This window comes from Ranitomeya variabilis, chromosome 5, assembly GCF_051348905.1.
Source record: "Ranitomeya variabilis isolate aRanVar5 chromosome 5, aRanVar5.hap1, whole genome shotgun sequence".
NCBI classification, from domain to species: Eukaryota; Metazoa; Chordata; class Amphibia; order Anura; family Dendrobatidae; genus Ranitomeya; species Ranitomeya variabilis.
In genome coordinates this window covers 55,166,440-55,193,855 of record NC_135236.1, presented here as the reverse complement: position 1 = coordinate 55,193,855, position 27,416 = coordinate 55,166,440, and the positions used below count along the sequence as shown (strand labels likewise).

Below are 27,416 nucleotides of genomic sequence, written 5' to 3'. Positions count from 1 at the left end.
GTCCTTTTTGTGGTCTGTTGGACGTGTGGTTACTCCGGCTTTCCACTCTTCTTCTGCTGCTGCTTCTTCTGTTTCCTCCTCTCCAGGTCCAGCTGTTTGTACTTCAGCTTCTTGGGGTTGAGACCGTACGCCAGCAGCCGCTGCCCGCTGAACTCTCGCCCTCCCAGACGCAGCCTATTGCTCAGCAGACAGCCACCCTTCCTTTTCTGCTTCTTCCTCTTGGCTGAGCCACTTGCACCGGCCTCTGCGGTCGTGGAGATCACTGCAGAGTCCCTCCTCTGTTTGGGCAGAGTCACCTTGTTCTTACCCTTTGACTGTGGAGTGTCGGCTGCTAGTTTCTCCTTGCCCTTCTCTGACTGTGGAGTGTCGGCTGCTAGTTTCTCCTTGCCCTTCTCTGACTGTGGAGTGTCGGCTGATAGTTTCTCCTCGATGGTTGCCGCCTCCTTGGGTGGTGGGTGAATATTGTGAGGACCAGTTTCCGCCGTTGGTGACAAAACAGCCGTGGACTCCGGGTCCTGGTTATTTTCCTCGGCTTGAGTCTTTAATCTTTCTCGTCGTTTCTTTCCCACCTTAGATTTGGAGGTGGTTGGAGATTCGGAATCGTCATCATTACTGTGGAGAAGAGAAGGATATTAAAAGGGACACCATAAAACTACCTTTGGTTTAAATTATTTTTTGTGTGTGTTATATGTAGTATTTAAAAATTTTGGGGGGGAAATGTATTTCATATGTTAAAAAAAATCTTGCAATTTTTACTCTGGCCACAAGGCCTTATTTAGACTCGGTTTTGCCCTTTCAAAGAGTTTACAGCAGTTTTTCTAATCAGCAGAGGCAAGATTACAAGAACGGGTAACACAGGAACCACCACTCACAATAGATGTCACAGTTCATCTCATTCTCTCTTCACATGCTCATTAGATGCCTCAATAGTAAAGTACTTTTTTTTTTTTTTAGACTCAACATCCTGTTTCAGGAAATAACACGTGTACTTTAGCCATTGTGACTAATGTACACGTGTTATTTCCTGAAACAGGAAGTAGAGTAAAAAAGACCCAGTGGCCAGTGCGAATTGCAAAATTATTTTTTTTAATCTTAATTCATATTGTGATATTAAATATATTGCCAATTATTAAAAAAATACTTTTAAGACGCAAACTTGATTTAAACAGTAGGTAATTTTTTTTTTCTCCTTCGCCTCATTGGGGGACACAGACCATGGGTGTATGCTGCTGCCACCAGGAGGCTGACACTAAGTATTACAAAGAAAGTTAGCTCCTCCCCTGCAGTATACACCCCTCTGCTGGCTCCCAGCTCCTCCCCTGCAGTATACACCCCTCTGCTGGCTCCCAGCTCCTCCCCTGCAGTATACACCCCTCTGCTGGCTCCCAGCTAACCAGTTCTTGCTTAGTGTCCGTAGGAGGCACACGGACTGGTCTGCTATTCAGACCCAAAGAATCTTTTTACTTTTACCGGACGAAGGGGGCGACGGATTCTTTCATGTTCCGATCTCCCCCGAACCAACAACAGGCGAGCACGGGAGTTTCACCTCTCCGTATCCTCTCCTGCGACGTGGGAAGCCACTGCCTGAGCTGATTCTAGGGGCGACGGGCCCCTTCATGGGACCGATCTCCCCCCTCCCTTATCAGACGAGCACTGGAGTGTCACCTCCAGTATCCTCTTCTGCAGCCAGGCCTATTGCCGGACATCAGCCCTGACCACCAGGTTTTACCCTCGGCTGTACAGAGGCACAATCCAGTGTGGCGTCCGAGCAGCCCCCACTGCACCACCACTATTAAGAGCGGATGGTACAAGGAGGCGGACGGTTCCTCTCCTCCTCCCTAACAAACGGATGATGGATTGAGGTTTATCCCTACACCGTCCACGCTGCACAGAACAGCGCTGAAACCCACATCCGCGGCGGCTCCATGCCGGGACGCGCAACGATGGTGAGTGGATCCATCTTCAGAGGGATATCCATAAAGGCGCAGGCAGCCTTAGCCACTTTCCTGTGGCCCACCTCTCTGAGGTAACGCTCTGGCCGGCTACAAAAATTTAGCCCCTGGCTTCGGCCGATGTGTAGGCCGCATCCCGGAAGTCTCCTGAAACGCCCCGCTGGTGTCGCCCGCCTGCTACAGAAATTTAGGCCCCGGCTTGGGCCTATTCAGCATCGTGTCCGTCGCTCCGCCCCCCGAGTTGGCGCTTCTCGCTCTCTGCGAGATTTTATCTACTCTGCAGCTCACAGTGGCCATCTTGGTCCACCCGGCCGGCTCACACTGGGGCAACGATTTTTAGCATTAAGGGGGCACAACCACTCTACATCAAGGCATTAAACGCGCAAGTATTCTCCCTTCTTAAAGGCACATGTAGTATTGTCTGGTTTTAAAGGCGCATGTCCAGTATTGTCTGTTCTTAAAGGCGCAGGTCCAGTATTGTCTGGTCTTAAAGGCGCATGTCCAGTATTGTCTGGTCTTAAAGGAGCATGTCCAGTATTGTCTGGTCTTAAAGGCGCATGTCTAGTATTGTCTGGTCTTAAAGGCACGTGACCAGTTTTCCCTGGTCTTAAAGGCGCATGGCCAGCATACCCTGGTCTTACGCACATGGCCAGTATGCCCTGGTCTTAAAGGCACATGACCAGTATTCCTGGTCTTAAAGGCACGTGACCAGTATTCCCTGGTCTTAAAGGCACATGACCAGTATTCCTGGTCTTAACAACACGTAACCAGTATTCCCTGGTCTTAAAGACGCATGACCAGTACTACTTGGTCTTAAGGGCACATGTCCAGTATTACCTGGTCTTAAAGGCACATGACCAGTAGGTCCTGGTCTTAAAGGCACATGACCAGTAGGCCCTGGTCTTAAAGGCACATGACCAGTATTCCTGGTCTTAACAACACGTAACCAGTATTCCCTGGTCTTAAAGACGCATGACCAGTACTACTTGGTCTTAAGGGCACATGTCCAGTATTACCTGGTCTTAAAGGCACATGACCAGTAGGTCCTGGTCTTAAAGGCACATGACCAGTAGGCCCTGGTCTTAAAGGCACATGACCAGTACGACCTGGTTTTTAAAGGCACATGACCAGTATGCCCTGGTCTTAAAGGAACATGACCAGTATGCCCTGGTCTTAAAGGCACGTGACCAATATGCCCTGGACTTAAAGGCACATGACCAGTATGCCCTGGTCTTAAAGGCACGTGTTCAATATGCCCTGGACTTAAAGACACATAACCAGTATGCCCTGGTCTTCAAAGCATATGACAAGTATGTCCTGGTTCTTAAAGGCACATGACCAGCATGCCCTCCTCCTAAAGGCACAAGACCAGTATACCCTGGTCTTAAAGATGCACGACCAGTATTCCCTAGTCTTAAAGGCGCATGACCAGTATTTACTGGTCTTAAGGGCACATCATCAATCCGAAGCTGGTCACCCTAACTGAGCTCTGGAGCCTTCGCCACTCATCCCCTAACCGCAACCCATGGTTTTCTCAGACCAAGAGATTGAATCCCTCTGTGAACCCTCTGTGGCTCGGAGTGCTCGCAGGACCGAGATACATGGTCCCTCTCCTACATGGGAGCCGTCAGCTAGCAGGGGCCACAAGTATTCTAGAAAAACGTACAGGCGTCTGCAAAACGGAAGTTTTTCATTTCCTAATCTCTCCCCCATGATTTGTTGAGAACAACGCTGAATATGGATCGCATATTGCCTTGGATTGCAAGAGCTTCAGAAAAGGAGGGACTCTCCTATTTATACCATCAACAAATCGACGAGCAATTCACTGGACAGAAGCCGCTAAGTAGGTTGCCATACCTGGTCTGATTTTTATGGGCGACGGGTCCTTTTAAGGGCACCGATTCCCCCCACATCTTCAACAGACGAACACATGCAGTGTCGCCTCCATGTATCCTCTTCTGCATCCAGGCCTAATGCCAAACAACCTGCCCTGTCCACCCGGGGACCTCAACTCTGGGGATGTACAGAGGCACACATCTTTGGCGTCCGAGTACCCCCCTTTGTATCAATTTAGGGGATGATGCAAGAAAGCGGACGATTCCTCTCCACGTCCCTGTTAACAGAATGGTGGATCGAAGGTTCCTAATTTTCTACTCTGCACGAAGATGGCAAGAGGCCTGCTGGTTGCAGCCCCGCATTCTGCCACTTGGCAGTCTAACCGGGTGGAATTTCTTGTGGTATACCTACCAGTATCCCTGCCTGATGTATCATCAATTAAAAAACCACAGACGGTCGGATAGCAAATCTGGTTCGTTCCGTCTTGTGGCTTCAGGTTCAGCGCTCTACCCTTCTTTAGCGCCACATGATGTTGCTTGACCAATAGTCTCCTGGTCAGAGACCTTATCTACTTCAATTCAAATCAAATCTTCTGAGCGGGAGACTAACAAGGGATCGTATTTTTTCTACAGACCCATCCAGCAGTAGAAGCATTGTCCTGGACAGTCTAGATCTAAGAGATCTTGGTTTCACGAAGGAGAAAATGAAAAGTATGATCATTCCTGGACCTCAAACTTCTAACAACCTTTGACAAGGCCCTCCTTTTTCAGATGCAGTTCCTCCGCTCAGCCATTACTTCAACAAAAAAAAAAAAAAAAAAGTGGAGTTTTCTGGCATCCATCGACATTCGGTTTTCTTACCCTCACATGCCTACTTTTTTCCCCTCTACAATTATCTCTTCTCCTTTCCATTCGCGAACAGCATTTTCAAGTCACAACCTCACCCTTCAGCCTGGCTACCGCACCACAGTGGTCGCAACAATCATAGCAGTTGTCATGTGCTTCTTGCACCCTAGAAACATGGTCGTCCTGCCCTACTCGGTCGACTTTCTAGCCGCTCTACAAGGACTACGCTAAGTCGTCTATATCACTTGCAATACCCTCTCACTTGGGCTAGCAGCTAAACTTAGACAAGTTTTTTCCTCATTCCCAGCCCAGCAGATCCTCTTTGACGATGGTCCTGCACAAGGATGGTAATTCTCTCTCTCGAGTCAAGGTCGTGGCCCTTCAACACGGAGCTTGTGCACTTGATCACTCATTCCCTCGGTTCATTCAATTAGCTAGGAGGGTTCTGAGCAATAAGACGAAAACGGAAGTAGTTTTCTTTTGCTCCGCTCGTTTTCAGCAAGTCAATCAGGCTTTCAAAAGGTAGTCTCTAAGCTCCTTCCTCATCCAGAGCCTTCTTCTGGTCCAATGGTTATTAGGGATACCAATGCCCGTCTTCTTCTCCCGATCATTTCTCTGGGGATCCGAACAGTACGGCTAATCCTACAGCAGGTCCACTGCCCTTAGGCGGGTCAACCATCCGTCTTCAATTTGGATAATGCCACGGCTGTGCCATACGTCAATCATCTCGCAGGTACCCACAGTCAAGCGCCATGGCCGAGGTACCTCGCACTCTCTGATGGGCCGAGATCTATCATTCGGTGATCTCAACAGTACATGTCCCTGGAGTAGAACACTGGGCGGCTGACATATTCAGCCGTCAGGGTTTTCTCCTCAAGTGAGCGGGAACTTCACTCGGAAGTCTTCCTTCACATCTGCCTTCACTGGAGTACTCCAGATGTAGGTCGGATGGCGTCCAAGCTGAACGCCTATGTACTCCAGTTCATGGTTTGGCTTCAAGATCCAAGTCCATCGCAGTGCATGCTCCGTTTCTTCCACGGTACCAATTTCCATAACTCCTCTTCCACTACGTCTTGGGATCTTTTTGGAAGCAGAAAAGGCCCCCAGTGATCCCGGGAGACCCGCACTGACCATGTCAGGTTTTCTCGCTTGCGGTACAAGTATTTCTCCGTCTTATTTCGTCAAAACTGGAAATATGGACCTTCTCGCAGGGAGCCTTCACCTGTAGTTCTTCCCTACCGCGTACCGTTAGATCTGGGGGACCTTAATGGTCCTGGGGATCTTACAGTAGACTCCTTTTTCGATCCAGAAAGACTTTACTATCAGGGAACGTCACTCCCCTTTTTTCTCTGCGTTCTTGTCATCCTGATGAGTCTTCAGAGCTTGCCACTCTGTTCCTTTCAGTCTTTTTTCCTTATTACCATCAATGCATCGTTGCCCTCAAGCCATCCCCTTCTCTCGTTGCCAAGGTGGTTTTGTATTCCCACTGTTGCAGGGGCATCGTCCTCTCATCTCTTTCGGCTCCAGTCCACACAACGGAATGGGTTCTCCATAATCTGGAAGAAGTGAGTGCTCCAAGTGGGTACGTATCGAGGACGGCGTCCTTCCGAAGGTTGGACACTTTGCTTGGGCTTCTCGATGGTAAGTAGGCTTCCCGACGGTCACAGGAAGGGTTTAGCCGTGTTCATCGGCCACGTTAGCCTGGTGGATTCTTTTCACCATCCAGGAGTCCTTCCGTGCTAGATGTCAGCCTATCTCCCTGTCTCAGGGCTCTAGGCACCAGGCGTCGGCAAGCACGACTGCAAGCTTGCGAATTCCTCCAGTCCGCATGCATTCTTGAAGCACTATAATTCACACACTTCCACAGATGTGAGTCTGGGCAGGCGGACTTTGCAGGTTGCCTTGGCGCACTTGTAAGTAGCGGTTACACGGCCTGATCTGATGTTGTCCCCACCCAGGGACTGCTTTGGGACGTCCCATGGTCTGTGTCCCCCAATGAGGCAAAGGAGAAATAGGGATTTTTGTGTACTCACCGTAAAATCCTTTTCTCCGAGCCATTCATTGGGGGACACAGCTCCCTCCCTATTATTAGTTGTATTTGTTTTTATCATTTGATATGTTATACTCTCATATATAATGTGACATGCTATACGCTTATATGTTGTTATTGATCTCCTACTGCTTTTGCACCGAACTGGTTAGCTGGGAGCCAGCAGAGGGGTGTATACTGCAGGGGAGGAGCTAACTTTCTTTGTAATACTTAGTGTCAGCCTCCTGGTGGCAGCAGCATACACCCCATGGTCTGTGTCCCCCAATGAATGGCTCGGAGAAAAGGATTTTACGGTGAGTACACAAAAATCCCTATTTTAGGGATAGCTTCCCTTTAAGCAAACTTATTAGACCTTAAGGGAACCTGTATTAAAAATAATAAGCTCTGGAGGCAGATTCTCTGGGAGATCTATGCCCCGCCCATAGGTCTTAACAGCTCATTTACATATTAAGAAAAGCCTTGATTTCTCTGGAATAAGATATTGGATCACATATATCAGGGTATCATTTTATTCAGCTTCTTATGGACCTACATGCCCATATGTATGGCTTAGGAGGGTAGATCCTACTGATAGTTTCCCTTTAAATATGGGGAGGTCCTATATTCCAAATTCTCAATTCTTGAACCGGAATGGAAAGCAGTTACAAAGAGCGCCTCTCGCACCCAATCACCCATCTTGTGCAACACAGACATTGATTTGATTACACACTGTAATTCTTAGTTTCTCCTGTGGGGGCAGTGCAGGGAAAAAAAAAAAAATAAGCCTCTAATGACAGTCAATTTTCATTTTTGCCCATTTGTTTCCTCCTACAGCTATTCTCCCCGTTCATACAGCCTTATGGCGGTTTATCATTTTGCAGGAAGAGTTGTAGTTTTGAATGACATTTCTTTTACTGTGTAATGTACTGAAAAATGGGAGGAAAAAAAAAATTCATTTTTCTTCAACTTTTTGGGGGCTTTATTTTTACAACATGTCGCCGTGCAGTAAAGTGATTTTTCCAGAGGTCGGTACAATTACCAAAATGATATCATTTATTTTAATATAATTTAATATCTCAGGGGTTTAAAAAATTTTTTAAAAAATTATAATTTGGTCCCTATGTTCTCTCCTGTAAATGTATTTTTTTTTTTTTCTGTAACTGGAGCAGTTTTCTTTCTACATTTTAGGGTACGATGTATTTTGAGGCGGGACGTGGGGATGCAATGAATGAAAATACTTAACTTTGCCAGGATTTTGTTCTTAACCGTACAAATTAATTTTATATATTTTGATAGCTTGGACTATTAGACGCTGCAATATGGAATGTGTTTAATAACTTTAAACTTTATTTTTTTTCGTCCATTTAGTCAGTTTTCTGACTTGTTCTATATATTGCGATCATGATCAGGCCCCCCGGCTGCCATAATGACCCATCGGCACCCAGGTATTGCGTTTTAAGGGGGCAATTGACTTCAGGACGGACGCGGCTGGTGGTGGAGGCAGATGCTGGCTGTGCAGCTCAGCCGGCACCTGCCTTGTGTGGGTCCGGATCAGCTCGTACACGTCCCCCTAGATAGGTGCTGTTACATCCTGGGCACATTTGATCCCTAGAGGTCACATAGTGGTTGGCTTATTGTCAGTAGGACCCTTCTAACAATTACGGACTGTCTAATGTGGAGATCCCCTTTAAGCCGAGGGTCTGGGCACAGTAAATGAGAAGGGACTGGTTAGCAAGAATACGATGCGCTCACCTGTGCGACAGAGACTTTAGGATCTGCTGCTTCTTCCAGGCGTTTTGCCCCTTCAGCCCGTAGATACTTTGATCGGAAATATCCTCCTTATCAGATCTGGAAGACAGATTTCATTTCTTTATTACGAAGATGTGACATCGGCCACTTCAGAAAATTATTCCACTACTGTCCATTTATGGTCAAGTCATCTGACTAGTAGTGGGACCTACAATTGATAGGGGGTTTGCAATCGATTAAACATTTCAATATACCAACAGCAAGCAAGGGGTCATGGTGGTAGAAGAAGTGGAAAAACGCTTACAGTTTATAGTTTTGGGGGAAAAACTATCCCAAAGTAACTTTCCTGTCCTACTATGGACATTTGCAGCAAATGTTCCCCAGAGGCCGGACTTGTGTCCTCTGGTCCTGGACTCACCGGTACATGCAGGTTTTCCTTAGGGAACACCACCTGTTCAAATCGCTGTCATCTGCTCCCAAAATCTGCAAGAACAAACTTCCGTCAGGGACCGTTACACATGTATGTACAGAGGAACAGGGACCTCTACGCCCGAGGGGAACCGGGACCTCTACCCCCCGAGAGGAACCGGGGCCTCTACCCCCGAGAGGAACCTCTACCCCCCGAGAGGAACCGGGGCCTCTACCCCCGAGAGGAACCTCTACCCCCCAAGCGGCACCACCTCCTCACCTCCTCCGTCGTGAGTCCAAAGTCACAGGCCACCACCTGCCGGTACTTGAATCTGCAAGGAAGATCGTCCACTATATCCTCGTAATCTAACTTGTAATACTCCTCCACGTACTGCTGGAAGCTTTTATCATCTGTGAAGGATACAAAAATGGGAGTAAGTCAGCACAGAGTCAGTCTAATGGGGGGGTCCACCTTGATGTCTCCCACCAGTGTCTTGGTAGGGAACGTACGCCAATAAGTGGCCACTGATTAGACGGAATGTGACCGCTGCAGCCAAACAAAGAATCTGCCTCCAATTTCTTTCTTCTGCTTCGTACAGAATGTGACCACTGCAACCAATCATTGTCGGCAGCATCTGACGTTTACCTCTAGAAGAGGAGACCAGCAGGGTCTAAGAGTAGGAGCCAAAGTCACCAAATTTTTTTTTCTTGTCCTATGGTATTTATTAACCCCTTCACGACTTATAGGTACGTCATAGGTCATGTCCCTCCCCCTTTGATCTAGGCTCCGGTGCTGAGCCCACATTTGCAATTTCACAGCACTTGGATTTTTTTCTCTGTTTTCCAGTACATTACATGATAAAATCAAAAGTAAGAATTGTCCCGTAAAAAACAAGCCCTCACATGGCTATATTGACCGAAAAATAAAGTTATGGCTCTGCGAACAAGGGGAGCAAAAAATAAAAAAACCCAGGTTAGTGAGGTTGGATTAATGTTTTTTTGAGACAAATAGCCATTTTTTTATTTGCGACTTTTTAGAGTAAAAAGTGGTACACTAAAATGTTACAAAATACATCCCTCCCCCCCAAAATAAATAAATAAATCAATAAATGAATTAATTGTATGTACTTAGAAATGAATAAAAGACTGGAATACATTTGTGGAAAAAACTTTAACAAAAATTGCAATTGCTTTATCAGGAGAACCGTCCTGACAAGGAGGTCTTCAGCAGATCCTTGGCCATCATGGCAACACATAGCGCCCCACGATCATGTCATGGGCACGCCAATGAGCACGGGTTAAATGCTGGTCAGACTGACCCCCAGCTGATAACAGAGAACAAAACACTGCACATGGACTTTAGCACCCACCTGGGTTGAAGAGCGGCTTCTGTCTGCTCACGGCTTCTGCAAACTTTGATTTCTTCCTCTTCTTTACATTCTTCTCCTGCTCAAGTCTCATCTTTTTCCTTTCTTTACGAGACGGGCCAGGAGCGGCCTGAGGGTCGTATTCTGCATCCATCTGAAAGCAGAGATCTGGAGTGAGACCTTGATGGCAGAGACCATGTGGGATTTTCCAGAATCCGCCTCATCAGCCCAATAGGATGGTAATAGAGGTTTTACCACAAAGTCTGGGTCATCACAGTGAGGTGCAGAGATGTCCTCAATATCCTCATCAGCCTCTTGTTCTTCTGCTCCGGTCCACTTATCCCAATTCCAGTCCTCTGTGGGGAAGAGAAGATGAGAATATAGAGGCCAACGGGCGTACAGAATCACCAGCAGAATAGTGAGTGCAGCTCTGGAGTATAATACAGGATGTAACTCAGGATCAGTAATGTAATGTGTGTACACAGTGACTGCACCAGCAGAATAGTGAGTGCAGCTCTGGGGTATAATACAGGATGTAACTCAGGATCAGTAATGTAATGTATGTGCACAGTGACTGCACCAGCAGAATAGTGAGTGCAGCTCTGGAGTATAATACAGGATGTAACTCAGGATCAGTAATGTAATGTATGTACACAGTGACTGCACCAGCAGAATAGTGAGTGCAGCTCTGGAGTATAATACAGGATGTAACTCAGGATCAGTAATGTAATGTATGTACACAGTGACTGCACCCCGCAAAATAGTGAGTGCAGCTCTGGGGTATAATACAGGATGTAACTCAGGATCAGTAATGTAATGTATGTACACAGTGACTGCACCAGCAGAATAGTGAGTGCAGCTCTGGGGTATAATACAGGATGTAACTCAGGATCAGTAATGTAATGTATGTACACAGTGACTGCACCAGCAGAATAGTGAGTGCAGCTCTGGGGTATAATTACAGGAGGTAACTCAGGATCACTAGAATAATGCAGTGTAATAAATCCCTTAAGCAACTAAATATACTACTTAAAATGTTCAGACCAGAGATCTTTAGTAGAAAATATTCACCTTCCAGTTCATCTTCATCCTCAAACTGCGGTTTCTCAGATTCCTCTACGCCATAGTAATCATCGCCAAAACATTTCTGCCAAGAAGAAGTGCTCAAAGATCAGTCAACAGCAGCTGTGCCAAGAGGAGCCTTAGATCCAACACCCACCCCCAGCCTCTCCACCGAGTATCTAAGCAGGTAGGTGGCACACACAGATTTGGTTTGAGGACTGACTAATGTCCGTGCAGAACATACCTGCATAATCTCATCATGCTTTGCTGGGTCGAAGTCATCCATCAAATCCTCCTCAGTCACTCCGAAATGCTGATCCCCAGACAACTCGCGCAACTTCTGCAGCTTCCCCTGTAACTCTTTACGCTTCAAATTTTTCAGCTGCTTCAGCTCTTCTTGTATTTTCTCTTTTTCCTGAAATTACAACGGATCATCATAGAACTATAGAAGAAAATTCCACATTTATCTTCCTATAAATTAGATGAATTATATTCCTATTCAAGAAGACAGTATTATAGTAGTTATATTCTTGTACATAGGAGCAGTATTATAGTAGTTATATTCTTGTACATAGGAGCAGTATTATAGTAGTTATATTCTTGTACATAGGAGCAGTGTTATAGTAGTTATATTCTTGTACATAGGAGCAGTATTATAGTAGTTATATTCCTGTACATAGGGGGCCGTATTATAGTAGTTATATTCCTGTACATAGGGAGCAGTATTATAGTAGTTATATTCCTGTACATAGGGAGCAGTATTATAGTAGTTATATTCTTGTACATAGGAGGCAGTAGTATAGTAGTTATATTCTTGTACATAGCGGCAGTATTATAGTAGTTATATTCTTGTACATAGGGGCAGTATTATAGTAGTTATATTCCTGTACATAGGGAGCAGTATTATAGTAGTTATAGTCTTGTACATAGGAGCAGTATTATAGTAGTTATATTCTTGTACATAGGAGCAGTATTATAGTAGTTATATTCTTGTACATAGGAGCAGTATTATAGTAGTTATATTCCTGTACATAAGGGGCCGTATTATAGTAGTTATATTCCTGTACATAGGGAGCAGTATTATAGTAGTTATATTCCTGTACATAGGGAGCAGTATTATAGTAGTTATATTCTTGTATATAGGGGGCAGTATTATAGTAGTTATATTCTTGTACATAGGAGCAGTATTATAGTAGTTATATTCATGTACATAGGGGACAGTATTATAGTAGTTATATTCTTGTACATAGGAGCAGTATTATAGTAGTTATATTCTTGTAGATAGGAGCAGTATTATAGTAGTTATATTCTGTACATAGGGGGCAGTATTATAGTAGTTATATTCTTGTACATAGGGGCAGTATTATAGTAGTTATATTCTTGTGCATAGGAGCAGTATTATAGTAGTTATATTCTTGTATATAGGGGGCAGTATTATAGTAGTTATATTCTTGTACATAGGAGCAGTATTATAGTAGTTATATTCTTGTACATGGGGGCAGTATTATAGTAGTTATATTCTTGTACATAGAAGCAATATTATAGTAGTTATATTCTTGTACATAGGAGCAGTATTATAGTAGTTATATTCTTGTACATAGGAGCAGTGTTATAGTAGTTATATTCTTGTACATAGGAGCAGTATTATAGTAGTTATATTCTTGTACATAGGAGCAGTATTATAGTAGTTATATTCTTGTACATAGGAGCAGTATTATAGTAGTTATATTCTTGTACATAGGAGCAGTGTTATAGTAGTTATATTCTTGTACATAGGAGCAGTATTATAGTAGTTATATTCTTGTACATAGGAGCAGTATTATAGTAGTTATATTCTTGTACATAGGAGCAGTATTATAGTAGTTATATTCCTGTACATAGGGGGCCGTATTATAGTAGTTATATTCCTGTACATAGGGAGCAGTATTATAGTAGTTATATTCCTGTACATAGGGAGCAGTATTATAGTAGTTATATTCCTGTACATAGGGAGCAGTATTATAGTAGTTATATTCTTGTATATAGGAGCAGTATTATAGTAGTTATATTCTTGTACATACGGGCAGTATTATAGTAGTTATATTCTTGTACATAGGAGCAGTATTATAGTAGTTATATTCTTGTACATAGGGGGCAGTATTATAGTAGTTATATTCTTGTACATAGGAGCAGTATTATAGTAGTTCTATTCTTGTACATAGGGGCAGTATTATAGTAGTTATATTCTTGTACATAGAGGGCAGTATTATAGTAGTTATATTCTTGTACATAGGGGCAGTATTATAGTAGTTATATTCATGTACATAGGGGACAGTATTATAGTAGTTATATTCTTGTACATAGGAGCAGTATTATAGTAGTTATATTCTTGTAGATAGGAGCAGTATTATAGTAGTTATATTCTGTACATAGGGGGCAGTATTATAGTAGTTATATTCTTGTACATAGGGGCAGTATTATAGTAGTTATATTCTTGTGCATAGGAGCAGTATTATAGTAGTTATATTCTTGTACATAGGAGCAGTATTACAGTAATTATATTCTTGTACATAGGAGCAGTATTATAGTAGTTATATTCTTGTACATAGGAGCAGTATTATAGTAGTTATATTCTTGTACATAGGGGCAGTATTATAGTAGTTATATTCTTGTACATAGAGGGCAGTATTATAGTAGTTATATTCTTGTACATAGGGGCAGTATTATAGTAGTTATATTCATGTACATAGGGGACAGTATTATAGTAGTTATATTCTTGTACATAGGAGCAGTATTATAGTAGTTATATTCATGTACATAGGGGACAGTATTATAGTAGTTATATTCTTGTACATGGGGGCAGTATTATAGTAGTTATATTCTTGTACATAGGAGCAGTATTATAGTAGTTATATTCTTGTACATAGGGGAAGTATTATAGTAGTTATATTCTTGTACATAGGAGGCAGTATTATAGTAGTTATAGTCTTGTACATAGGGGGCAGTATTATAGTAGTTATATTCTTGTACATAGGAGCAGTATTATAGTAGTTATATTCTTGTACATGTGGCAGTATTATAGTAGTTATATTCTTGTACATGGGGGCAGTATTATAGTAGTTATATTCTTGTACATAGGGGGCAGTATTATAGTAGTTATATTCTTGTACATAGGAGCAGTATTATAGTAGTTATATTCTTGTACATAGGAGCAGTATTATAGTAGTTATATTCTTGTACATGTGGCAGTATTATAGTAGTTATATTCTTGTACATGGGGGCAGTATTATAGTAGTTATATTCTTGTACATAGGGGGCAGTATTATAGTAGTTATATTCTTATACATAGGGGCAGTATTATAGTAGTTATATTCTTGTACATAGGAGCAGTATTATAGTAGTTATATTCTTGTACATAGCGACAGTATTATAGTAGTTATATTCCTGTACATAGGAGCAGTATTATAGTAGTTATATTCTTGTACATAGGGGCAGTATTATAGTAGTTATATTCTTGTACATAGGGGCAGTATTATAGTAGTTATATTGTTGTACATAAGGTGCTCACCTTCTTCTTTCTCTCCTTTATCTCTTCCCGTTTCCTCTTCCTCCGATCATCTTTCCTTCTTACTGATTGTGCGATAGTTCTGGGGAAAGTCTTAATCTGAACACACAATACATAACTCAGTCGGTTATACAGGAATATAGATCAGGCAATGACTGTAACGTGATCACACTTTCCGGTTCCTGATTTCCAATCAGTGACATCCCCGTCTCCGTATCCTGGATCTCTCTCCATGCGGAGGATACACGGATCCCACAATCCCATCCCTGAACGCTCCCCAATAACTTACCAAATCAGAATCGGGTTCCTCAAATCTGAAGTTGTATTTTCTCTCAAAATCTTCCTGTTTCTTTAGGAAAAGTTCACCCTCGTCCTCAGAGTCCGAGATGTGCAACGCCTCCTCCAAAGCTGGGGGGCTGCAGGGAGAGATAGGGGCACAATCACCACTTATTATTTCCCTATAGACACCTGAACTTTATTAATAATAGTAATAATAATTATGGGGCGTATCCTCCATCACACCAATCAGATTGCTGGTGATGTGTGCGTGTGTGTGTGTATGTATGTGCGTGCGCATGCGTATATATATAATGTGTGTGTGTGTGTGTGTGTGTGTGTGTGTGTGTGTGTGTGTGTGTGTGTGTGTGTGTGTGTGTGTGGATGGATGGATGGATGGATGCATCCATACATACACACAGCTATATATATATGGTTAAAAAAAGAATCTAAGTTTTGTGTCACCATTTTCCAAGCCTCAAACTTTTTCTCTATTTCCGTATAACACATCTCACCATTCCTCATCGTCGTCGTCATCTTCCGCCTTCTCAGACTCTTCGTCCTTATACTCCTTGTTCAGGATATAATCTCTCAGGAATTTCTCCCCTTCATCCAGAGTAGGATTACTCCAATATTCCTTTAGATGATCCTATACAAAAAATAAATAAATAAAAGACGGATCAGTGTCTCGTCCTCCTTCGCCCCCCATCTCCCTCCACACAGTATCATGGTTAATATGGCTACCAACTAAAATCATAAGAAGTCACTGCCAATATCATAGCTCTGAGAGGAGTCGTTACCCAGCCTTGCAGTTGGCTCAGAAGAGATATTTATACCACATCCATAGGATATGTCTGATAGACATTAATCTCCAGTATGTGGGTCCCCTGATCTCTCTTTACAGCAGGGGTCCGACCAGCGGGATGGCCACATGTGCCAGCTCTCTCCATATACAGCCAAGCGCATCAGCATTGCTCATAGGAGAAAATTTCCTACCAGAGCTATATAGTCATGTTTCAAGTGTTATATCTGAAGGTCATAAGTGGCCACATTTTGCTCTTAATTTGTTACCGCCGCTCTCCCGAGTTTCCCGGTTTTTGTTTTTTCAAAATCCACCGTACGGTTCAAGAGATATGATCCTTTTAATTTAGTTGTACTTTTAATACACTTTACTGCAGAGGTGTGGCCTACAGAGTAATTATGCAAAATAGTCCAAAGACCCGCCCCAGAGGATCCTGTGAAACAAACACTAGATAAAAAGGCTCATATCTCTGGAACCGTATGGCAGATCTTGAAAAACAAAATATGTGAATACACAAGAGAGCAATGGGAAGAATATAAAATAAAATGGGCAGCTTTTAAACTTATAACATGTCCTCAAATGGCTGATAACAGATAGCAATAGCTTAAAGGCAAAAGTCTAGTTTGCCAAGCGAATTTCAATGGTTATTATGTATGGTGTTAGGTCTCTGGTGATTTTTGTAGGTTTCTGATTAAATATGGATCGTACAGAATCTCTGAAATTATACAATTTATGTACCAGGTGACAACTGACAACCTTTCTAGCCCCGTGTATTCCTTGGTGGTCACTAAATCTCCTTCAGGATGCTGTTTTCGGTGGATGAAATATGGCCACTATCTCCACCTCTAGCCGCAGCGCAGTAAACCGGAGCTTGCGCCATTCATGTGGCACGCGGGCAGCTGTACAGAGCGCAGCCTGACGCCCCTCCAGGGCCTTACACCTCAATCTGTGGCTATGGAGTAACTCGATATGAAATGATCTGTAGAACCTACAGGGATATAACTCATGTAATACTAAGTAGACTGTTCCACTAACCGCGTGGTTTTACGTGCGGCCCAGGCACATTAATCACTCACCATTTCCTTCACATCATCTAAGTTTTCAATATCTTTTTGTCCTCTGAGCCAAGCGATGTATTCTTCATCCTCCTGCTCCTGCAAGACGATCATGAAAAATGTTACGTAAAAAAAAAAAAAAAAACAACACCTCAGTCCATGGTAGCTTCTAACCTGTGGCACTAAAAATACTGCAGAACTACAATGCCCAGAATGCCTTAGGCATCATTTGAGCCAGAGGTAGGAGAAAGCTACAGATACATCCATAGAAAGGTAATTCTACTGCCCTCTAGTGGACAAAAGGAGCACTGCAAAGAAACGAGTTCTAGTAATGAAACGTCCCGATTCTCCCTGCGGCCTGCGGAACATGGCTCATCACAGCACCGACGCGCGCCACAGATCACACTCACCTGTTCTTTCTTGGTTTTGGAGCGTTTTGTTAGCAGAGTTGCTGCAGCCTCATCCTCTTCATCATTGTCACTGTCCTCAACAAACTGACGGAAACTGAAGAGTCAGAAAAAGAGAGTTATGAATGTCACCCTGTGGTGGGAGGAGCAAACTCCATGTTACATAGCTCCTCCCTCGTGTCACCCTGTGGTGGGAGGAGCAAACTCAATGTCACCTAGCTCCTCCTTCCTGTCACCCTGTGATGGGAGGAGCAAACTCAATGTCACCTAGCTCCTCCTTCCTGTCACCCTGTGATGGGAGGAGCAGACCCCATGTCACACAGCTCCTCCCTCCTGACACTCTGTGGTGGGAGGGGCAGACCCATGTCACATAGCTCCTCCCTCCTGACACCCTGTGGTGGAAGGAGCAGACCCCATGTCACACAGCTCCTCCCTCCTGACACCCTGTAGTGGGAGGGGCAGGCTCCATGTCACCTAGCTCCTCCTTCCTGACACCCTGTGGTGGGAGGAGCAGACTCCATGTCACACAGCTCCTCCCTTCTGTATTACGACTGCTCACCTCTCTCGGATCTGTCTCTGTTCCTCCATGTATGTTGGGGATCGCGCTCTCTAAAAAGCAGAAATTTAGATTAGATCAAAAATAGATGAAAATGTTCTTATTGTTTATGGGGTTTCCAGAATTAGAGAACATGTCTGGTTTCCTCTAAAGAACATCACCAGGTACCCACAGGCTGCGGTGAGTGTGGCTGAGCTGCAGTACCAGGCCCAACCTGTGGACAGGGGTGGCGCCATCTTATGCATGTTCTAATTTTCTACGATCAATCCAGTGAGTGAAGCCAGAAGACTGAGGCAGCTGTGCCCAGGAGAGCGGGCACCCTGCACATCTGCCCAATACCTGGGACCTCCAGTAGAGGTACACCTATGGCGACTTCAGGCACAACGTTACCTGATCCTGCATGAATGTGTCGTCTTCTCCTGAGCTTTCATCATCCTCGTATTTACTGCAAGAAAAGAAGACGAGTAACCACAAGAAGCCTCCGACAGTGTCAGGAGGACGAGCATGTGTGACCTCCTCACCCCTCCTTCTCCAGGATGACTTTTCTTTCATAGTCCTTCAGGTACATGGGCTTCTCCTTGGAAGTTTTACTGAGGTTATGGGAAGAAGGATCTGAAACACCAAAAATCATCCACAGGTCACTGATGGGAAATATAAGGGCAAGAGAAGACCAACATGTACAGGACAACCTGTATTATACTCCAGAGCTGCACTCACTATTCTGCTGCTGCAGTCACGGTGTACATACATTACATTACTGATCCTGAGTTACATCCTGTATTATACTCCAGAGCTGCACTCACTATTCTGCTGGTGAAGTCACTGTGTACATATTACTGATCCTGAGTTACATTCTGTATTATACTCCAGAGCTGCACTCAGTATTCTGCTGGTGCAGTCACTGTGTACATACATTACATTACTGGTCCTGAGTTACACCCTGTATTATACCCCAGAGCTGCACTCACTATTCTGCTGGTGCAGTCACTGTGTACATACATTGCATTACTGATCCTGAGTTACATCCTGTATTATACTCCAGAGCTGTACTCACTATTCTGCTGGTGCAGTCACTGTGTACATACATTACATTACTGATCCTGAGTTACCTCCTGTATTATACCCCAGAGCTGCACTCACTATTCTGCTGGTGCAGTCACTGTGTACATACATTACATTACTGATCCTGAGTTACATCCTGTATTATACTCCAGAGCTGCACTCACTATTCTGCTGGCGCAGTCACTGTGTACATACATTACATTACTGATCCTGAGTTACATCCTGTATTATACTCCAGAGCTGCACTCACTATTCTGCTGGTGCAGTCACTGTGTACATACATTACATTACTGATCCTTAGTTACATCCTGTATTATCCTCCAGAGCTGCACTCACTATTCTGCTGGTGCAGTCACTGTGCGCATGCATTACATTACTGATCCTGAGCTACATCCTGTATTATACACCAGAGCTGTACTCACTCTTCTGCTGGTGCAGTCACTGTGTACATACATTACATTACTGATCCTGAGTTACATCCTGTATTATCCTCCAGAGCTGCACTCACTATTCTGCTGATCCTGAGTTACATCCTGTATTATACCCCAGAGCTGCACTCACTATTCTGCTGGTGCAGTCATTGTGTACATACATTACATTACTGATCCTGAGTTACATCCTGTATTATACTCCAGAGCTGCACTCACTATTCTGCTGATCCTGAGTTACATGCTGTATTATACCCCAGAGCGGTGCTCACTATTCTGCTGGTGCAGTCACTGTGTACATACATTACATTACTGATCCTGAGTTACATCCTGTATTATACTCCAGAGCTGCACTCACTATTCTGCTGGTGCAGTCACTGTGTACATACATTACATTACTGATCCTGAGTTACATCCTGTATTATCCTCCAGAGCTGCACTCACTATTCTGCTGGTGCAGTCACTGTGCGCATGCATTACATTACTGATCCTGAGCTACATCCTGTATTATACACCAGAGCTGTACTCACTCTTCTGCTGGTGCAGTCACTGTGTACATACATTACATTACTGATCCTGAGTTACATCCTGTATTATCCTCCAGAGCTGCACTCACTATTCTGCTGCTGCAGTCACTGTGTACATACATTACATTACTGATCCTGAGTTACATCCTGTATTATACCCCAGAGCTGCACTCACTATTCTGCCGATCCTGAGTTACCTCCTGTATTATACTCCAGAGCTGCACTCACTATTCTGCCGATCCTGAGTTACCTCCTGTATTATACTCCAGAGCTGCACTCACTATTCTGCTGATCCTGAGTTACCTCCTGTATTATACTCCAGAGCTGCACTCACTATTCTGCCGATCCTGAGTTACCTCCTGTATTATACTCCAGAGCTGCACTCACTATTCTGCCGATCCTGAGTTACCTCCTGTATTATACTCCAGAGCTGCACTCACTATTCTGCCGATCCTGAGTTACCTCCTGTATTATACTCCAGAGCTGCACTCACTATTCTGCCGATCCTGAGTTACCTCCTGTATTATACTCCAGAGCTGCACTCACTATTCTGCTGATCCTGAGTTACCTCCTGTATTATACTCCAGAGCTGCACTCACTATTCTGCTGATCCTGTGTTACCTCCTGTATTATACTCCAGAGCTGCACTCACTATTCTGCTGATCCTGAGTTACATCCTGTATTATACCCCAGAGCTGCACTCACTATTCTGCTGGTGCAGTCATTGTGTACATACATTACATTACTGATCCTGAGTTACATCCTGTATTATACTCCAGAGCTGCACTCACTATTCTGCTGATCCTGAGTTACATGCTGTATTATACCCCAGAGCTGTGCTCACTATTCTGCTGGTGCAGTCACTGTGTACATACATTACATTACTGTTCCTGAGTTACATCCTGTATTATACTCCAGAGCTGCACTCACTATTCTGCTTGTGCAGTCACTGTGTACATACATTACATTACTGATCCTGAGTTACATCCTGTATTATCCTCCAGAGCTGCACTCACTATTCTGCTGATCCTGTGTTACCTCCTGTATTATACCCCAGAGCTGCACTCACTATTCTGCTTGTGCAGTCACTGTGTACATACATTACATTACTGATCCTGAGTTACATCCTGTATTATCCTCCAGAGCTGCACTCACTATTCTGCTGATCCTGAGTTACATCCTGTATTATACCCCAGAGCTGCACTCACTATTCTGCTGGTGCAGTCATTGTGTACATACATTACATTACTGATCCTGAGTTACATCCTGTATTATACTCCAGAGCTGCACTCACTATTCTGCTGATCCTGAGTTACATGCTGTATTATACCCCAGAGCGGTGCTCACTATTCTGCTGGTGCAGTCACTGTGTACATACATTACATTACTGTTCCTGAGTTACATCCTGTATTATACTCCAGAGCTGCACTCACTATTCTGCTTGTGCAGTCACTGTGTACATACATTACTGTTCCTGAGTTACCTCCTGTATTACACTCCAGAGCTGCACTCACTATTCTGCTGGTGTAGTCACTGTGTACATACATTACATTACTGATCCTGAGTTACATCCTGTATTATACTCCAGAGCTGCACTCACTATTCTGCTTGTGCAGTCACTGTGTACATACATTACATTACTGATCCTGAGTTACATCCTGTATTATACCCCAGAGCTGCACTCACTATTCTGCTGGTGCAGTCACTGTGTACATACATTACATTACTGATCCTGAGTTACATCCTGTATTATACTCCAGAGCTGCACTCACTATTCTACTGGTACAGTCACTGTGTACATACATTACATTACTGATCCTGAGTTACATGCTGTATTATACTCCAGAGCTGCACTCACTATTCTGCTGGTGCAGTCACTGTGTACATACATTACATTACTGATCCTGAGTTACATCCTGTATTATACTCCAGAGCTGCACTCACTATTCTGCTGGTGCAGTCACTGTATACATACATTACATTACTGATCCTGAGTTACATCCTGTATTATACTCCAGAGCTGCACTCACTATTCTACTGGTACAGTCACTGTGTACATACATTACATTACTGATCCTGAGTTACATCCTGTATTATACTCCAGAGCTGCACTCACTATTCTACTGGTACAGTCACTGTGTACATACATTACATTACTGATCCTGAGTTACATCCTGTATTATACTCCAGAGCTGCACTCACTATTCTACTGGTACAGTCACTGTGTACATACATTACATTACTGATCCTGAGTTACATGCTGTATTATACTCCAGAGCTGCACTCACTATTCTGCTGGTGCAGTCACTGTGTACATACATTACATTACTGATCCTGAGTTACATCCTGTATTATACTCCAGAGCTGCACTCACTATTCTGTTGGTGCAGTCACTGTGTACATACATTACATTACTGATCCTGAGTTACTACCTGCATTATACTCCAGAGCTGCGCTCCCCGTGTACATACGTTTCTTACAGCCGTCTCTCAGCACTCGGGCCTGTGCTCTTACCGGCGTCTGTGTAGAAGGTCGCGTCCTCCTTGTAGATGATGGGATCTTTCTTTTTGAGAAGGGACAGGGTGCGATAAAAGTCTTTGTCCAGTTGGGGGTCGATCGCCTGCAGGACGGAGGAGAGGACACATCACCGTCTCCCACAGATAACACGAGGCCGTGCGTCAGGGCGTGTGAGCGGAGCGCAGCTGGAGAGGAGCGACACTGTGATGCCGCTGATCCCGGGGAACGATCTCTCAGGCTGGTGAAATACCAGATCCACGGGAGCCGAGAAGCTGCTCGCCGACATCATGAATGTCTATGGGGGTCCCAACATGTGGGGGGGAGCAGCCTGAGGACCCCCTACTGGTAGACCCTTAGCGGGGGCAGCCATAAGGGCCCTCGTCTTGTCCAGCCACCAAGTCTACACTGCAGGAAGTGTCTAGGAGTCATGGAGGCGGGGTTTGTCTCTACTGACCCCTGACCAGCACTTTGGGGGTCCATTTATTGATGAAGCCTGAGCCCATTAGTGAGCACATAAAATATAAGGATAAAAAAAAAGCTGCAGCAAATTAACCCAACAGTTCCCATATTAGTGGAGGAAACCATCAGCATGTGGCCATTGACGGATCTAATAATAATAACAGATCAGCCATCAGCAGCTATCCTGTTACTGACGGATTCCAGCTGGTAATAAATAACATGACTACATAACAGCTGCCCCATCACCGCCACATCGGGGGCAGAACCCACCAGGTCATCGTCACTGTCCGACCCGGAGCTCGAGGACCCGCTGCCGTCTGCTTGTCTGTCCCCGTATCGGTCCTTCACTGCACGAGAGAAAAAGACCATCAGCATTAAAGACCCCCGATAGCTGGAGATTTTACATTGGGGCCTACAGGCTTCACGCTACGTCACTGGGTGGGGGGCTGAGAACAGTGGGCAGTGTTGTGGGGGGGCATCTGGGACCAATGCACGCTGCCGTCTAGGGGGCACCTGGGACCAATGCACGCTGCCGTGTAGGGGGGACCTGGGACCGATGCACGCTGCTGTGTAGGGGGCACCTGGGACCGATGCGCGCTGCCGTGTAGGGGGGGGGGGTCACCTGGGACCAATGCACGCTGCCATGTAGGGGGGACCTAGGACCAATGCACGCTGCTGAGTAGGGGGGACCTAGGACCGATGCACGTTGCTGTGTAGGGGGGCACCTGGGACCGATGCACGCTGCCGTGTAGGGGGGCACCTGGGACCAATGCATGCTGCCGTGTAGGGGGGCACCTGGGACCAATGCGCGCTGCCGTGTAGGGGGGGGGGTCACCTGGGACCAATGCACGCTGCCATGTAGGGGGGACCTAGGACCAATGCACGCTGCTGAGTAGGGGGGACCTAGGACCGATGCACGTTGCTGTAGAGGGGGGCACCTGGGACCGATGCACGCTGCCGTGTAGGGGGGCACCTAGGACCAATGCACGCTGCCATGTAGGGGGGCACCTAGGACCAATGCACGCTGCCGTGTAGGGGGGCACCTGGGACCAATGCGCGCTGCCGTGTAGGGGGGTCACCTGGGACCAATGCACGCTGCTGAGTAGGGGGGACCTAGGACCGATGCACATTGCTGTGTAGGGGGGCACCTGGGACCGATGCACGCTGCCGTGTAGGGGGGCACCTGGGACTAATGCACGCTGCTGTGTGGGGGGGCATCTGGGACCAATGCACGCTGCCGTGTAGGGGGGCACCTGGGACCAATGCACGCTGCCGTGTAGGGGGGCACCTGGGACCAATGCACGCTGCCGTGTAGGGGGGGGGGGCACCTGGGACCAATGCACGCTGCCGTGTGGGGGGGGGGGCACCTGGGACCAATGCACACTGCCGTGTAGGGGGGGCACCTGGGACCGATGCACGCTGCCGTGTAGGGGGGGCACCTGGGACCGATGCACGCTGCCGTGTAGGGGGGCACCTGGGACCAGTGCACGCTGTCGTGTAGGGGGGGCACCTGGGACCGATGCACGCTGCTGTGTAGGGGCGGGCACCTGGGACCGATGCACGCTGCCGTGTAGGGGGGGCACCTGGGACCGATGCACGCTGCCGTGTAGGGGGGGCACCTGGGACCGATACACGCTGCCTTGTAGGGGGGGCACCTGGGACAAATGCACGCTGCTGTGTAGGGGGGCACCTGGGACCAATGCACGCTGCCGTGTAGGGGGGGCACCTGGGACCGATGCACGCTGCCGTGTAGGGGGGGCACCTGGGACCGATGCACACTGCCGTGTAGGGGGGGCACCTGGGACCAATGCACGCTGCTGTGTAGGGGGGCACCTGGGACTGATGCACGCTGCCATGTAGGGGGGCACCTAGGACCAATGCACGCTGCCGTGTAGGGGGGCACCTGGGACCAATGCGCGCTGCCGTGTAGGGGGGGGGGGTGTGTCACCTGGGACCAATGCACGCTGCCATGTAGGGGGGACCTAGGACCAATGCACGCTGCTGAGTAGGGGGGACCTAGGACCGATGCACGTTGCTGTGTAGGGGGGCACCTGGGACCGATGCGCGCTGCCGTGTAGGGGGGGGGGTGTGTCACCTGGGACCAATGCACGCTGCCATGTAGGGGGGACCTAGGACCAATGCACGCTGCTGAGTAGGGGGGACCTAGGACCGATGCACGCTGCCATGTAGGGGGGCACCTGGGACCAATGCACGCTGCCGTGTAGGGGGGCACCTGGGACCAATGCGCGCTGCCGTGTAGGGGGGGGGGGGTCACCTGGGACCAATGCACGCTGCTGAGTAGGGGGGACCTAGGACCGATGCACATTGCTGTGTAGGGGGGCACCTGGGACCGATGCACGCTGCCGTGTAGGGGGGCACCTGGGACCAATGCACGCTGCTGTGTGGGGGGGCATCTGGGACCAATGCACGCTGCCGTGTAGGGGGGACCTAGGACCATTGCACGCTGCCGTGTAGGGGGGGGCACCTGGGACCAATGCACGGTGCCATGTAGGGGGGGCACCTGGGACCAATGCACGCTGCCGTGTAGGGGGGGCACCTGGGACCAATGCACGCTGCCGTGTAGGGGGGGGCACCTGGGACCAATGCAGCTGCCATGTAGGGGGGCACCTGGGACCAATGCACGCTGCCATGTAGGGGGGCACCTGGGACCAATGCACGCTGCCGTGTAGGGGGGCACCTGGGACCAATGCACGCTGCCGTGTAGGGGGGGCACCTGGGACCAATGCACGCTGCCGTGTAGGGGGGGGCACCTGGGACCAATGCACGCTGCCGTGTAGGGGGGGGGGCACCTGGGACCAATGCACGCTGCCATGTAGGGGGGCACCTGGGACCAATGCACGCTGCCGTGTAGGGGGGCACCTGGGATCAATGCACGCTGCCGTGTAGGGGGGGGCACCTGGGACCAATGCACGCTGCTGTGTAGGGGGGCACCTGGGACCAATGCACGCTGCCGTGTAGGGGGGGGCACCTGGGACCAATGCACGCTGCCGTGTAGGGGGGGGCACCTGGGACCAATGCACGCTGCCGTGTAGGGGGGGGGGCACCTGGGACCAATGCACGCTGCCATGTAGGGGGGCACCTGGGACCAATGCACGCTGCCGTGTAGGGGGGCACCTGGGACCAATGCACGCTGCCGTGTAGGGGGGGCACCTGGGACCAATGCACGCTGCCATGTAGGGGGGGCACCTGGGACCAATGCACGCTGCCATGTAGGGGGGCACCTGGGACCAATGCACGCTGCCATGTAGGGGGGGCACCTGGGACCAATGCACGCTGCCATGTAGGGGGGCACCTGGGACCAATGCACGCTGCCATGTAGGGGGGGCACCTGGGACCAATGCACGCTGCCATGTAGGGGGGCACCTGGGACCAATGCACGCTGCCATGTAGGGGGGGCACCTGGGACCAATGCACGCTGCCATGTAGGGGGGCACCTGGGACCAATGCACGCTGCCATGTAGGGGGGCACCTGGGACCAATGCACGCTGCCATGTAGGGGGGGCACCTGGGACCGATGCACGCTGCCGTGTAGGGGGGCACCTGGGATCAATGCACGCTGCCGTGTAGGGGGGGGCACCTGGGACCAATGCACGCTGCCGTGTAGGGGGGCACCTGGGACCGATGCACGCTGCCGTGTAGGGGGGGGCACCTGGGACCAATGCACGCTGCCGTGTAGGGGGGCACCTGGGACCGATGCACGCTGCCGTGTAGGGGGGGCACCTGGGACCGATGCACGCTGCCGTGTAGGGGGGCACCTGGGACCAATGCACGCTGCTCTGATGAGGGGCACCTGGGACCAATGCACGCTGCCATGTAGGGGGGGCACCTGGGACCAATGCACGCTGCTCTGATGAGGGGCCCCCTTTCCTGGGGGTACTTGTAGCTATCACTCATTGGTCAGTTAATCTGTGACTGGCACAGGCTGATGAGACTCTCATACCGCGATGAACTACTAGTCACAGCACATCTCTGAGCGATATATGGTATACTGGAAAGTGAGAACTACAAGTGCCAGCCACTCTATTCCACGCAGGGAGTTGTAGTCCCGCCTCTCCCACAGCAGGGGGCTGTAGTGTTGCCCTTTAAGGCACAGGAAAGCCATTTCCGGTAAGGCCCATCACACGGCCCCCGGGGCGCGGACACTTACGCCGCTGCAGCTCCTCCTTCTCCCGGTAGCGGTCATAGCGCTCGGCGAACTTGCGGTTGATCTTCAGTTCGGCCATGCTGCTGTCCGCGACCCCAGGAACCACGTTACCTCACAGGACACGCCCACTCGTTGCGTCATGCGTTTCATCGGCGAGGATAGCAAATCCAAGATTGGGCTTTTTGCGTTCCAAGTTGTACCAGCCAATCATCTCCGTGGAGGGCGGGGTGTTATTTTAAAGGGCCAGAACGCTGTTGCTGTTAATTTTTCCTGTTATATTTCCTGTACTGCAGCTTTCAGTGGAGTATGTCCCTGCTCTGTGGAGAGGATTTCTCACCTGCTTCTCCCATGAATCCACCATATAATAGTC

At 47.4% G+C, this 27,416-nt stretch overlaps 1 protein-coding gene across 1 annotated transcript; it reads right to left on the bottom strand.

Moving 5' to 3' along the window:
- Nucleotides 1-13: 13 nt before the first annotated feature.
- Nucleotides 14-27,416, bottom strand: KRI1 (KRI1 homolog). Its single transcript, XM_077262025.1, has 19 exons — nucleotides 27,050-27,416; nucleotides 23,152-23,228; nucleotides 22,420-22,525; nucleotides 18,410-18,500; nucleotides 18,279-18,333; nucleotides 17,892-17,941; nucleotides 17,336-17,429; nucleotides 16,947-17,024; nucleotides 15,584-15,717; nucleotides 15,082-15,208; nucleotides 14,796-14,891; nucleotides 11,493-11,663; nucleotides 11,258-11,333; nucleotides 10,442-10,542; nucleotides 10,190-10,340; nucleotides 9,100-9,230; nucleotides 8,830-8,894; nucleotides 8,415-8,510; nucleotides 14-612 (listed from the first exon to the last, which is right to left on the bottom strand). Exons 1-19 carry the CDS (start codon nucleotides 27,123-27,125, stop codon nucleotides 30-32), a joined length of 2,358 nt encoding a protein of 785 aa, XP_077118140.1. The 5' UTR covers nucleotides 27,126-27,416; the 3' UTR covers nucleotides 14-29.

What these genes read in the sequence shown, in the direction of transcription:
- KRI1 (XM_077262025.1), bottom strand. Translation starts at nt 27,125, where the DNA reads ATGGCCGAACTGAAGATCAACCGCAAGTTCGCCGAGCGCTATGACCGC. An exon ending in AGGAACCCGATTCTGATTTG is followed by an intron (nt 14,892 to 15,081) that starts GTAAGTTATTGG and finishes TTGTGTGTTCAG; the next exon opens with ATTAAGACTTTCCCCAGAAC. An exon ending in AGCATGATGAGATTATGCAG is followed by an intron (nt 11,334 to 11,492) that starts GTATGTTCTGCA and finishes TCTTCTTGGCAG; the next exon opens with AAATGTTTTGGCGATGATTA.